The sequence below is a fragment of the Sinohyriopsis cumingii genome, chromosome 15 (assembly GCF_028554795.1).
Source record: "Sinohyriopsis cumingii isolate HCF-2022 chromosome 15, ASM2855479v2, whole genome shotgun sequence".
Taxonomy (NCBI): Eukaryota; Metazoa; Mollusca; class Bivalvia; order Unionida; family Unionidae; genus Sinohyriopsis; species Sinohyriopsis cumingii.
Genome location: NC_142975.1, coordinates 26,829,777 through 26,844,551, shown reverse-complemented (window position 1 = coordinate 26,844,551; position 14,775 = coordinate 26,829,777). Strand labels below are relative to the sequence as shown.

The 14,775-nt window shown below is 35.8% G+C and overlaps 1 protein-coding gene across 1 annotated transcript in view; it reads right to left on the bottom strand.

Annotated features, from left to right (window-relative positions):
• LOC149781449 (DIS3-like exonuclease 2) overlaps nt 1–14,775 on the bottom strand; it is a 183,971-nt gene that overhangs the window by 110,736 nt on the left and 58,460 nt on the right. The window contains exon 12 of the mRNA XM_089935531.1: nt 8,379–8,478. Within this exon, the coding sequence (XP_089791657.1) occupies nt 8,379–8,478 (100 nt within the window). The remainder of the gene's footprint in view (nt 1–8,378; nt 8,479–14,775) is intronic.

Genomic DNA, 14,775 nt, shown 5'->3' with positions numbered 1-14,775 from the left:
TTTCTGCTGTGTTGGGTTATGTTATGTGCCTTCACTTTAATAGTTATAAAACAACTCAGCCCTTTTTCACACAATTTTGATAATTTCTTTGAAAATTATTACAATGGCAGAGCTAATCTTCATTTGTTATTCTACAACTTTAAATCAACCCTTGCATCAATAAAATGCAAAATAGTTGACAAAAATTACAACCAAGTTAAGAAATAATTTGTAAATTTTATGTTATAATGAACTTCTCCTTGCACATTTACAAGAATTTAACCATCCAGATTTTTTGATGGACATGCAGAAAATAGAAAATGTTGGAATTTGCAACCTTGATATATAAAACCTATGCAATGCCTGATCTTGTGGATTAGCCAGTTGTCAGACTGAAGTGTCAGATTGATTCGAGAACCTGCAACAGTTAGAGGGATGACTTAACTTCCAATGTAGACATGGTCTTATTGGTCATGGACCTGAGAAGGTTATGGGTCAGTGGAGAAACTCCAAATCCAATCATGCAGGTTACTGTTGTGTGCTAAGAAGTTAAAATATCAAGGTCAGATACACAGTCAGCTGGCTGGACTTTCCAAAAAATTTAAAAACAATAATTTTTAAAATACAATTAAAACAATAATAACAATTTTTAAATTATTTAAAAAAACTTCAGTGAACAAAATGTTGAAAATAACATATCAAACTCTTAATCCAATGTTTGATACCTGGTTGGGACCCCAAGTGACAGAGTGGTCAAAAGCACTCACGTTACGGATCACTGCCACCTCACCTCTGTATGCATGGGTTTGAGTCTCGGGTTCGGCCAATGTGGTAATATGAGAAAGCTTGCCAGTAGCTTCTCGTGGGTCAGTGGTTATTTCTGGGGTTTCCCCAGGTTCTTCCCCCACCATTTATATTGGGCGCCATGTATAGCCTATCTTGTGTTGAAACAATGGTGTTAAACCCTATAAAAATAACAATGACACCTAGTGAGGCCAATCTGATTCAGTTGTGTTTTTAGCTCACTTTTCTTTGGCATTATATAGCCAAAAATGCATTCAAAGTGCCATTAGAAGGCTCTTTTATCTGATGTATCAATTACAGAGCAAGTGAGAAGAACACTAAAGGCTCCTTTAATATGTCTTGGAATGAAGGTGCATAAATAACCAAGATGAAAACAGAATTATAATAAAAAGGCAGAAACTCATGCAAGAAAATGCAAATAAGTACAAATTTAATAGTGGTAACAATCAAGAGATGCATAGACTTTGTAATGGCACTGAAACATACCTGAGAAAACAATTGGTCCCTTGAAGGGATCACTGTTCTACTGGATGAGCAGAACTTAAAGGAATTCAATACAAGACCATTTGTTCTTTTTAATTGTTGTGTGTTGAAACCATCTATTTTTTTTCAGCCATAATAAAATTTTCAGTGGAGTTGCCATGTATGTCATACTCACACTTTTTTTCAATTAGGACAAACAAGACATCATTTAGACCCACTAAAACATAAGTTAAGACCAACAAGACATCATAAGAAGTCCTCCTGTAGAAATCACACATTAATATAACTGAATAAATGCACAATAATTCCAAAATAGTGTTTTAATTGAAAAGGTCAGTGAGTTCTTTGTAATTCCAATAAATAATTTGAATTAATGATTCCTCTCAAATTATATCTGAACACAACTAAGAGTGATTCCACAGACTGATATTCAAATAGGAATGAAATTTTTTGTTCCCCACAACCTTATATAAAAACCTATTACCCAGCAAAATGACCAGTATATGAATCACAATGGACATTTTAAGTTTGTAAATAAGGCTAGACTTTGATGAACTCAGTAAACACTTATCTATAACTTAAAAACAAGACAAGAATCAGATACTCACAAAAACTCCATCCTCAATCATGGACAAAAGTAAAAAACATAATATAAATTAAATATACATAGAAATATATTGTCATATAATAATACTACATATATGCCTCTCCCTGCTCAACCCAAATAATAGCAGCTACCCCAAAAGGGATACAACTGTCTGAATGCCAGAGTGATGTCATTTTCCACTAAAGGAAATAGTTTTAAATCTTCAAACCTGTGATTTTTTAATTAACCCGTATCTCAGACTAGTGAGTTTTGAATTAACCCAAATATATATTGTGGATGAAGCATCCATGAATAATTGAACTTCATCTGATATCAACTATCTGGCATAAAATGAGGAAAACTATTCCATTTAGTTAAACAATGTTGCCACATACATTATAAAAGTCATCAATAGTACAGGATGTATTGGTTTTCTGATTTGTGTAGAGGTGGATGAGGTACAAATGTAATATCCTGTAGTCAGGTAGGAAATTGACTTGACCTAGTAAATGGAGCAGTTCTTTTTTGGTATCCTTTATTTATTTGTCAAAATCTGTGTCATGTAGTCAACAATAAGCTTTACTTTATCATGTGGTAAATGAGTGTGGACCTCAAAACTCTTCTAAATATTCTTTGATATTTAAACGACCAAGGTATTATGACTCATACTGTCTTAATATTCATACTGTGTTATGATATATACTTACTGTGTTATGATTCATAATGTGTTATGATTCATACTGTGTCAATTTTGAATGTATATAAGATACTTTGATTGGTGCTGTGTCAAGACTGAAGTCAGTAATGCAATAGTTCTCTCAGAAAAATTCATGGATATTCTGCAACACCTGTAAGGCTGTAGTTTGGATACAAAGGAGAATAGACAGACTACAAAGCCTGTGTCATTCCTTTTCCAGTAACTGATTCACAACTGCATGCTGTTTTACAGTGGCAAGCACTTTTGTCTATTCTTATGTAGACAACAGAGTATGAGGTACTAAAGCGTCAAAACCTCAATGTTTTAAACATTCAGATAAATCAAAGTATAAGTGATAATGAGGATGCTTGATGAGCTCATCCTAGTTTTCAATCAGTCGATCAGTAATTGCTTGGCCAGTTCAGTCTTGTTACTGTGCTGGATGATGCTGCCGAAGTTTGAAAATATTATGGTATTCATAGAATGTAACAGAGGGCAGAGGCAATTTTTATGATGAAAACATCACACATATGAAATCCATGATTTTTTCTTGGTTACACAGTGCATATGATCTAATATTTGTGAATTGTATCTATGTAGAGATGGATGATAAGTTGAGTTCTTGTATTGATGTGATCCATTAGACCCTGAATTTCAAGATGAAATTGTTTCAAGACACGTTTTGTGAGAGCAGTATTTACTTTGATGCCTATCAAAGGTATATTGGCATATGACTCAAACATTTTATCATTATCAACTTATTTTGGTTTTTGGTTTTAATTCTTTAGGGATTCAGGGTTTTATGGATAAATAAAAACTGTTCATTATAAAAAGTCTATCCTGGTAAAATGCATAACTAATCATGTATATGCACGAACCACTTCAATACCTTTACTGAATGAAATTCTAATAAAGTTTAAATGTCCCTGTGATTCAATACCTTCACTGAATGAAATCCAAATAAAGTTTAAATGTCTCTATGATTCAATACCTTCACTGAATGAAATCCAAATAAAGTTTAAATGTCCCTGTGATTCAATACCTTCACTGAATGAAATCCAAATAAAGTTTAAATGTCTCTATGATTCAATACCTTCACTGAATGAAATCCAAATAAAGTTTAAATGTCTCTATGATTCAATACCTTCACTGAATGAAATCCAAATAAAGTTTAAATGTCTCTATGATTCAATACCTTCACTGAATGAAATCCAAATAAAGTTTAAATGTCCCTATGATTCAATACCTATGATTCAGTACCTTCACTGAATGAAATCCAAATAAAGTTTAAATGTCTCTATGATTCAATACCTTCACTGAATAAAATCCTAATAAAGTTTAAATGTCCCTGTGATTCAATATCTTCATTGAATGAAATCCAAATAAAGTTTAAATGTCCCTGTGATTCAGTACCTTCACTGAATGAAATCCAAATAAAGTTTTAATGTCTCTATGATTCAATACCTTCACTGAATGAAATCCAAACAAAGTTTAAATGTCCCTATGATTCAACATCTTCATTGAATGAAATTCAAATAAAGTTTAAATGTCTCTATGATTCAATACCTTCACTGAATGAAATCCAAATAAAGTTTAAATGTCCCTATGATTCAATACCTATGATTCAATACCTTCACTGAATGAAACCCAAATAAAGCTTAAATGTCTCTGTGATTCAATACTTTCACTGAATGAAATCCAAATAAAGTTTAAATGTCTCTGTGATTCAATACTTTCACTGAATGAAATCCAAATAAAGTTTAAATGTCTCTGTGATTCAATACCTTCATTGAATGAAATCCAAATAAAGTTGAAATGTCCCTATGATTCAATACCTATGATTCAATACCTTCACTGAATGAAACCCAAATAAAATTTAAATGTCTCTGTAATTCAATACCTTCACTGAATGAAATCCAAATAAAGTTTAAATGTCCCTGTGATTCAGTACCTTCACTGAATGAAATCCAAATAAAGTTTAAATGTCCCTATGATTCAATACCTTCACTGAATGAAATCCAAATAAAGTTTAAATGTCCCTGTGATTCAATACCTTCGCTGAATGAAACCCAAATAAAGTTTAAATGTCCCTATGATTCAATACCTATGATTCAATACCTTCACTGAATGAAATCCAAATAAAGTTTAAATGTCTCTATCATTCAATACCTTCACTGAATGAAATCCAAATAAAGTTTAAATGTCCCTATGATTCAATACCTATGATTCAATACCTTCACTGAATGAAATCCAAATAAAGTTTAAATGTCCCTGTGATTCAATACCTTCACTGAATGAAATCCAAATAAAGTTTAAATGTCCCTATGATTCAATACCTATGATTCAATACCTTCACTGAATGAAATCCAAATAAAGTTTAAATGTCTCTATCATTCAATACCTTCACTGAATGAAATCCAAATAAAGTTTAAATGTCTCTATCATTCAATACCTTCATTGAATGAAATCCAAATAAAGTTGAAATGTCCCTGTGATTCAATACCTTCAATACTTTCGAATATTTCATCTCTAAAAGTTAGGAAATTAACTTTTTCAAATCTTATTTTAAGTTTATTACATGCATTTACCATCTTCAGTTGAATTTGACCGCTTTCATGGCCTAGTGGTTAGAGCGTCCACCTCGGATGCGGGAGGTCATGGGTTTGATGCCCGGCTGAGTCATACCAAATTCTTACAAAAATGGTACTAACAGATGCCTCGCTTGGCGTTCAGCATTAAGAGGTTAGTGTTAGGACTGGTCCACCCGGTGTCAGGATAATGTGACTGGGTGGGACATCATGTTGCATGTCTGTTGCATGATGCCCCAGTGCTAGACATTGCTATAAATTGCCACATTGCAGACATCATAGCGATATGACTGAAAAATTGTTAAAGCTACATTAAAAATCCAAATCACATCACATCACACACAGCTGAATTTGCATGATAAATTCTCCTGATATGCTAAAAGTGGTTCAATCTTGTGGGGTCCATTAGGATATGGAAGGTTCGTTGAAACTGGAAAATTAATTGATACATACCAAGTTGATGTTTGATGATCATTGAACCTGTAGTACTGTTAGGGATCCACCCTGCCTATGTCTCATCTTGTATCCTGTGACCTATCTAAAGAGTGACTAGGTACGAGACCCGTTCATCATCTCATGTGATCCTTATCATTTAATTTTCCAATCAAAGTGTCCATGTGACCAAACAGTGGCCTATTACTACCATTCGCAGGAAAAGTGTTAGGCTTTTACACAGTTAATGCATTCAAATCTGTGTTGTCCAGGAATCATGTACATTTGCATGAATAAACCAGATACACTGTACTGTTTTAGCTGTGTAGTCACTGGCACATGACAAACACTTCAGTCTTATCCCTTTGGGGTGACCAATTTGCACATGGCCATAAGAAACTCATTGCAATGGAGCTTACAATAGGATGTTTAGAGGTTCATGGTAATAAATCCCTTGTGATCTGCAAATGCTGGCTATGGGTAACAGTTCTTATTATGCTTATATTTTGACACGATGAGCAGTATTTGCACAAGCAGAAAAACTTGCACTGATACTAATAATTGTGTGATCAATCAAAAATATAATTTAAAAAAAACTTTAGAAATAGCAAACAAAACTCTATAATAAAATGCTGATCTTGTAAATTCAGTGATCAAGTTGTCCTTCACTATGGCCATTTAACCAGCTAACTGACATTATGGTCTAAAGCCTTCAGACAGTTCATACTGCTACCAATTTCCTGACAAAGAATCAAAGAATAAACTAGACTTTGTTATCTCTGAACTAACTTTAGTTAGCACCACCATTACTGATTCTCCAATAAAGAAACAATTTGTAAACTATACATAAAAAAATTATAGACAATTTGATATAACAAGCTGGGATACCCTATGATCAGGTACTCTGGCAAAGTCAAAACATTTGAATTGGTGGTCACTGTCTGGCAAATGCAGGCACTTAGTGACTATATATATATATATATATATATATATATATATATATATATATATATATATATATATATATATATATATACACACGCACACCTCTCCCTTAATAATCCATGCACAACTGGGTCCACAAACATAGACTGCACTATAAGTGAGGGTGCAAGTTACTAAGGGTCCTCCAAAAATGGAAAAAATTTGCTTTGACAACAAGAAAACTGGTGGGGGGGGGCAACATTAGGAAACTGGGCTGTTTAATGACTGAATCCTCATTTTACAATCATGTCGATAATAATTTTTAATGATGCGCTTTTTCTAATGAAGTTGTTTGTTATTCTGTTTAAATAACATTTATTTTCAAAATGTCCAAATGTGAAAGATCATTCCAACTGGTTTCAAAAACCATCATGTGTACATGAAAAATCTGTGTATTATGTCACTGCTTTTTGTTTTCTTGATGAGTCTGGTTCCTGTAGTGGTGTTTAATAGTATCCTGCCAAATCAGGATTCTACCGAGCAGGGAACTAGACTAACTGTTGAAACACCACCAGACAAGATTCCTTTTTTTCAAAAACACATGACATTTATTTCATGAGACAATCATCTATGTTGAAACTCAATTTTTGTGTTGTTCAATTAGTACAATATTGATGTCATGATTTCTTTGGAAGTAATAATGAAACTTCTTAACATCCTTGAGGACATCTCTAAGTGCCAGTTCAAGAATTCTCTGAAACTCGCTTGCCCACAATGGTCCATATTTGTGAAATCGAGCTCTTAACTTTATGAAGTATTCATTTCGCTTGGCTGCCTTGCTATCTTTGATCACAGTTATGAAAGAATCAATTAACTTAAGGTAGTTTATGTTACTTACACAATAACATTTATAACAGTGTTCAACTAATCAAATGAAGTGAATTCACCCGACATATGACTGGGGCTGTTAGATTTTAAGTTTGTAGGATTTTCATGCCTTTTAACTTTTCTTTTATTCCATCTCCTTTGTTTGATTCAAAAGACATAATTAATGTGATAAAAATACAAAGGAGGTCAGCATTTAATTTAGTATAACAATATAACAAATACTTCCACAAGTCAGTTATCAAAACACGGTTGGCACTTAATTGGGTTCTCAGAGAAATGCTTACGGACATAGCTGTCATGGTAGATTGATGCATTTTACATTTAATTACAAGAAGATACATTGCATTTATGATGATTACACTTAAAAGGAACTAAAAGATAGAACTAGAACACAAATTTCAATTGAATTTTTTTATATTTCATTTGTATTTATTTATCCAAGTACTACCTCCACTCGGTGTAAGTGACATTTTCAATTGATCAAAATTTTCTTGCATATCGTTAATTGCGGTGTACTAGGAATGTCGTTTGGAAAGAAAATGTGAAAAATTGTATGACCTTTTTTTAAATTTGATATTTCATAATGTTGATTAAAATTTCCAGGTCCTATCTACTGTTTTCAATGATAAAACGAGTGATATATCAAAGTTTCTGTTATCAGTTTTGATTGCAATTTTCTTCAATAAATAAGGATCAATTTTTGGGGTATTTTCTGGTTTAAAAAATGGGATCCACACCTGACCCTGTGTTATAAGTGGCTTTGTGAGTTATCAGAGGCATCAATTATTGAGGGAGTGGTGTATATATATATATATATATATATATATATAGTTCTCAGTTCTAGGTTTGAATTTGGCTGGCAGGCGATATAAGTGCTTATATGGTCACATATTTGATCAGAAATTGTTCCCCAAATTTCCTCTTTTTCAAGACCATGGACAACCATGGCATGTGTTCTCCTGTCAAACACATTAATCATTCAACCACACAGACCAACCTCTTTTGGAAATTCATTGTAGTCCACACCATTCTCAATCAGTATCCCTTCTGTCTCAGGCTCTATTTCACCAGCCTCGCCAAGACTTCTGGCTATATGTCTGAAAAAAGTTTCAATTTTTTTGTTTTGAATAGTCTGTGACTAACATCAAATCAGTGCATAATGAATCACTCAAAACCCCTCCTCCATAATTTGTGACATTCCTATTGTGATTCTTTGCTGGTATACAAAATAATTTTATATTAACTGTGTATTAGTTGAGTCCATATATGTACCAATACTGTTTACTACTTTAAATCAACTGATACCTGAGTTACTCATTCATTATAAACAGAAGCTTTGTCCCAGAAGATGCTCAATTCACACAAGATTTGTTAGTATGAGAGTGCTTATGGAATACCCCTCACAATATATATATATAAATATATATATATATATATATATATATATATATATATATATATATATATATATATATATATATACAAATTTTAACAATTGTACAATGAATTGCATATCATATGCTTACCTCATTTTCAATAGTCCATTTTGCACTTGTTTGCACACAAATTATTTTTCTTCTTTCAATCAGAGTGATCTCGACTTTAGACCTTTTGACCCCAAAATTAGGAGGCTTCTTCCTTACCCTATGTGCAAGCTGTCAACATAGTTTTGGCTGTCTTTAATGAACCATTTTCTTGTTCTAGTCAGTGACATTCACCATTTACCTTTTGACCACCAGCCTTCTTCCTTACCCTATGTGCAAGCCATCCACAATGTCTGGTTAAGATATTTTGTACAGAACTAATGTGATTGCATTGAAACCATTTTTGTCATTGACCTTGTCCTTTCAACTTTTAACTCCAAAATCAATATGTATTGTGTTTACACCAACTGCAAGCCATCCACAAAGTTAGATAACTGTTGATGATGTAGAACCCAAGTTATTAGTTATTGTGTAGAAACCATTTGTCTTCTTCATTCAAGGTGACCTTAACATTCAACATTTTGAGCCTGCAATAATCAGATTCTTTTTATATTAAAAGCATGCTCTCCACAAAGTTTAGTAACTGCTGATGTTGGAGAACTTGAGTCATTATGCAGAACTTATGTTTATTCTTTCAGGCAGTAAACATAACCTTTGAACTTTTGCACCTAAAATAAATGGAATACCTCAAAAGAAGCCATCCAGAAAAATCTGGTATCTGTTGACCTTGGCAACTAAAATTATGCAGAAATCAAACCAGTTACAGACAGATGGACAGACAGACAAATGGATGGTGGTCAGCTGTATGTATGGTGCCATCCATGTGCTATTATTTAATTCCATCCAATGGTAAAACTTGCTGACATGTAGTTCCGACTGTTGTAGAGCTGAAGGTTTCAGTAATGAGGACTAGCTTTGTGCTTCCATGAAATTATTGCCAAGTTTGCTCACCAATATATGCTACTAATAACTGAGTCTATCCTCTGAAATGCTGATGGTCTCAGGAACCAACAAACATTGTGCACCATGAAGCTCTTTGGTGAGTCATCTGTACAAGTGCAAACTGTTTGAGTGTGGGAGGTTTGATTGAGTTGGTAGGCTGTTCATCATGACATAGCTATAACGGTTGTTGGTTTTGAGGCAGATAACCAGCTTGTTGGATTTCACTGTCATAGTTTGGGCACATTTAGGTGTTTGTTTTTGCATGAGACCACCTCACTAATGAGATATTGCCAATGTTGTCATTCTCATTGAGTTGCAGCATGTTGTCAGCAGCTTTTGCCTGGTACCTGTGATTTTTCATAGGTCATCCATGCTTTTTCTGCTCAATCTCTTCAGTGAGACTTTTTATGGTGGCATTTGCATGGGCAACCAACTGCTAGGGCCCAGTTGAGACCATAGCTATTTTTTATGTCTGTCAGCAGCTTGTGCCTGGTACCTGTGATTTTTCATCCCTGCATTTTCTGAGTCTACCTTAGTAATGGGCCAGGTTGAGGCCATAGCTTTTTAATGAGGTGTGAGAGAATGTCTCAGGCAGGTCTACCAGTAGAAGCACATTGGTCTTGAGGTGTTGATTTTGAAAGGCAAGGATGTTTTTGCATATCTCCGGTAAGGACACACACTGGGACTTTTGGACCTATACTGCAGCAGTATTTTCTGTGTACTTCCAAGGAATGCCTGGCTGAAGACTTGTAGGCACAGGTGGCAGACATACTTTTCCTAATTGTTTTTTCTGATGTCATACCAGATGGCTTAGGTTCTTAATCAAAAAATGTTACCAAATGTTGCCTTGTGTTCAGCAGTTCCTCACTGATACATATCTGGTACAGAACTTATTTCTAAGCAATGTAACTAATTTCAAATTGTTGGATTTTGTTGTTCAAATCTCAGCATCACTAACCTTCACAGGAAAGTTAATCCTAGCAAAGTTTAGCTTATTAATATTTTAACCACCAACTTGAAGGCCTACTCCAAATTGTGGTTGTCATTGTTCTTCACTCTGATAATGCATCTCAGAATATAGTTCCAACTGTGTAACAGGCAGAACTACAACACAGTGAGGTCAAGCATTGGACAAATTCCCATCAGAACCCCTCAAACATATCTTCTTCATTGAGACTTATTATGGTGGCATTTTCATGGGCAACCAACTGCTAAATCTCTTCAGTGAGATTTATTATGGTGGCATTTGCATGGGTAACCAACTGCTCAATCTCTTCAGTGAGACTTATTATGGTGGCATTTGCATGGGCAACCAACTGCTCAATCTCTTCAGTGAGACTTATTATGGTGGCATTTGCATGGGCAACCAACTGCTCAATCTCTTCAGTGAGACTTATTATGGTGGCATTTGCATGGGCAGCCAAGCTCAATCTCTTCAATGAAACTTGTTATGGTGGAATTCGCATGGGCAACCAAATGCTCAATCTCTTGATTGTTCAGTGCAGCAGTGCAGCATTAAAAAAATGGGACACAACATTAATGATATATGCAAGCTGTTTTTTTTCTTTCTCCATTGTAAACATTAGTAAACTTGGTGAGACTTCTCCAATTTTGCCATCAAAATGAGGTGTTTAGCCATACAGTCCTGTAAGTTTGTTAATATGAACATCTTGCTCCTTAGTGCCATATCATCAAGAAATGCCAAAGTGTTGGATTCCAGCCAGTGTCTTTTTAGCATTGTTATGCAATAGTCTTTTACAATCACTTTTTTGTACTGTCCCAGTTTTACAAAGGTTGGTAATTTATTTGCATTTTTGACCTAATGCTTCTTTGTGGCATTGCTGTCTCCTGTCCAGATGGATTTGTATTCACTGGCTTCTCAATATTAAGCAGGTTATCTATAAAATCATAAAATATATCATTTGGAGCAGGTCACCTAACATTATGACCTGGTGTTAAAATTGACTTCTAGGTTAAAACTTTGAGTTGTGTTAAATTACAACAATTGAACAAATTTCCATTTTTAGATTATACTAAAATATGCACATTATCTCATTTTACCAGTCGTTTCTCACTATTGTCTCATTTTACCGGTCGTTTCTCACTAATATGTTGTCTTTTATATTCTCCTTATACAATCATTTTTAGCATCATTCAGCAGATCATCGTCTGGATTATATTTGTGGCAGTCCTCAATGCTGTTGATCTTAACAAATAGGGGATTAACATTGTCACATAATCCTATTTCCATAGGGTCAGACTGAATTCTCCTTAGAGTGAAGGATGTCCTTTAAGAGTCCATGCTGGAATGTTGACTCATTAACCCCACTTACACATGATGAGCATGTACCCTAACTGGAAGCTCCATAACCACACTTATACATCACCAGGATGTACCCTACTGGGAGCTTATTAACCACACTTATACATCACCAGGATGTACCCTACTGGGAGCTCATTAACCACACTTATACATCACCAGGATGTACCCTACTGGGAGCTTATTAACCACACTTATACATCACAAGGATGTACCCTACTGGGAGCTCATTAACCAAACTTATACATTACAAGGATGTACCCTACTGGGAGCTCATTAACCACACTTATACATCACAAGGATGTACCCTACTGGAAGCTCATTAACCACACTTATACATCACCAGGATGTACCCTACTGGGAGCTCATTAACCACACTTATACATCACAAAGATGTACCCTACTGGGAACCTATTAACCACACTTATACATCACAAGGATGTACCCTACTGGGAGCTTATTAACCACACTTATACATCACCAGGATGTACCCTACTGGGAGCTCATTAACCACACTTATACATCACCAGGATGTACCCTACTGGGAGCTCATTAACCACACTTATACATCACAAGGATGTACCCTACTGGAAGCTTATTAACCACACTTATACATCACCAGGATGTACCCTACTGGGAGCTCATTAACCACACTTATACATCACCAGGATGTACCCTACTGGGAGCTCATTAACCACACTTATACATCACCAGGATGTACCCTACTGGGAGCTCATTAACCACACTTATACATCACAAGGATGTACCCTACTGGAAGCTTATTAACCACACTTATACATCACCAGGCTGTACCCTACTGGGAGCTCATTAACCACACTTATACATCACCAGGATGTACCCTACTGGGAGCTTATTAACCACACTTATACATCACAAGGATGTACCCTACTGGGAGCTTATTAACTACACTTATACATCACCAGGATGTACCCTACTGGGAGCTCATTAACCACACTTATACATCACCAGGATTTACCCTACTGGAGCTTATTAACCACACTTATACATCACAAGGATGTACCCTACTGGGAGCTCATTAACCACACTTGTACATCACAAGGATGTACCCTACTGGGAGCTCATTAACCACACTTATACATCACCAGGATTTACCCTACTGGAGCTTATTAACCACACTTATACATCACAAGGATGTACCCTACTGGGAGCTCATTAACCACACTTATACATCACCAGGATGTACCCTACTGGGAGCTCATTAACCATACTTATACATCACAAGGATGTACCCTACTGGGAGCTCATTAACCACACTTATACATCACAAGGATGCACCCTACTGGGAGCTCATTAACCACACTTATACATCACCAGGATGTACCCTACTGGGAGCTCATTAACCACACTTATACATCACCAGGATGTACCCTACTGGGAGCTCATTAACCACACTTATACATCACCAGGATGTACCCTACTGGGAGCTCATTAACCACACTTATACATCACAAGGATGTACCCTACTGGGAGCTCATTAACCATACTTATACATCACCAGGATGTACCCTAACTGGAAGCTCCATAACCACACTTATACATCACAAGGATGTACCCTACTGGGAGCTCATTAACCACACTTATACATCACAAGGATGTACCCTACTGGGAGCTTATTAACCACACTTATACATCACCAGGATGTACCCTACTGGGAGCTTATTAACCACACTTATACATCACAAGGATGTACCCTACTGGAAGCTCATTAACCATACTTATACATCACCAGGATGTACCCTACTGGGAGCTCATTAACCACACTTATACATCACCAGGATGTACCCTACTACTGGGGAGCATCATTAATCACACTTATACTCTCACAAGGATGTACCCTACACTCTTAACCACACTTATACATCACAAGGATGTACCCTACTGGGAGCATCTATAACCAGGATGTACCCTACTGGCGAGGCCATTTAACCACACTATACATCACAAGGATGGAACCCTACTAGGGGAGCATACTGGGAGCTCATTAACCACACTTATACATCACAAGGATGTACCCTACTGGGAGCTTATTAACCACACTTATACATCACCAGGATGTACCCTACTGGGAGCTCATTAACCACACTTATACATCACAAAGATGTACCCTACTGGGAGCTCATTAATCACACTTATACATCACCAGGATGTACCCTACTGGGAGCTCATTAACCACACTTATACATCACAAGGATATACCCTACTGGGAGCTCATTAATCACACTTATACATCACCAGGATGTACCCTACTGGGAGCTCATTAACCACACTTATACACCACAAAGATGTACCCTACTGGGAGCTCATTAATCACACTTATACATCACCAGGATGTACCCTACTGGGAGCTCATTAACCACACTTATACATCACAAAGATGTACCCTACTGGGAGCTCATTAATCACACTTATACATCACCAGGATGTACCCTACTGGCAGCTCATTAACCACACTTATACATCACCAGGATGTACCCTACTGGGAGCTTATTAACCACACTTATACATCACCAGGATGTACCCTACTGGGAGCTCATTAATCACACTTATACATCACCAGGATGTACCCTACTGGGAGCTCATTAACCACACTTATACATCACCAGGAT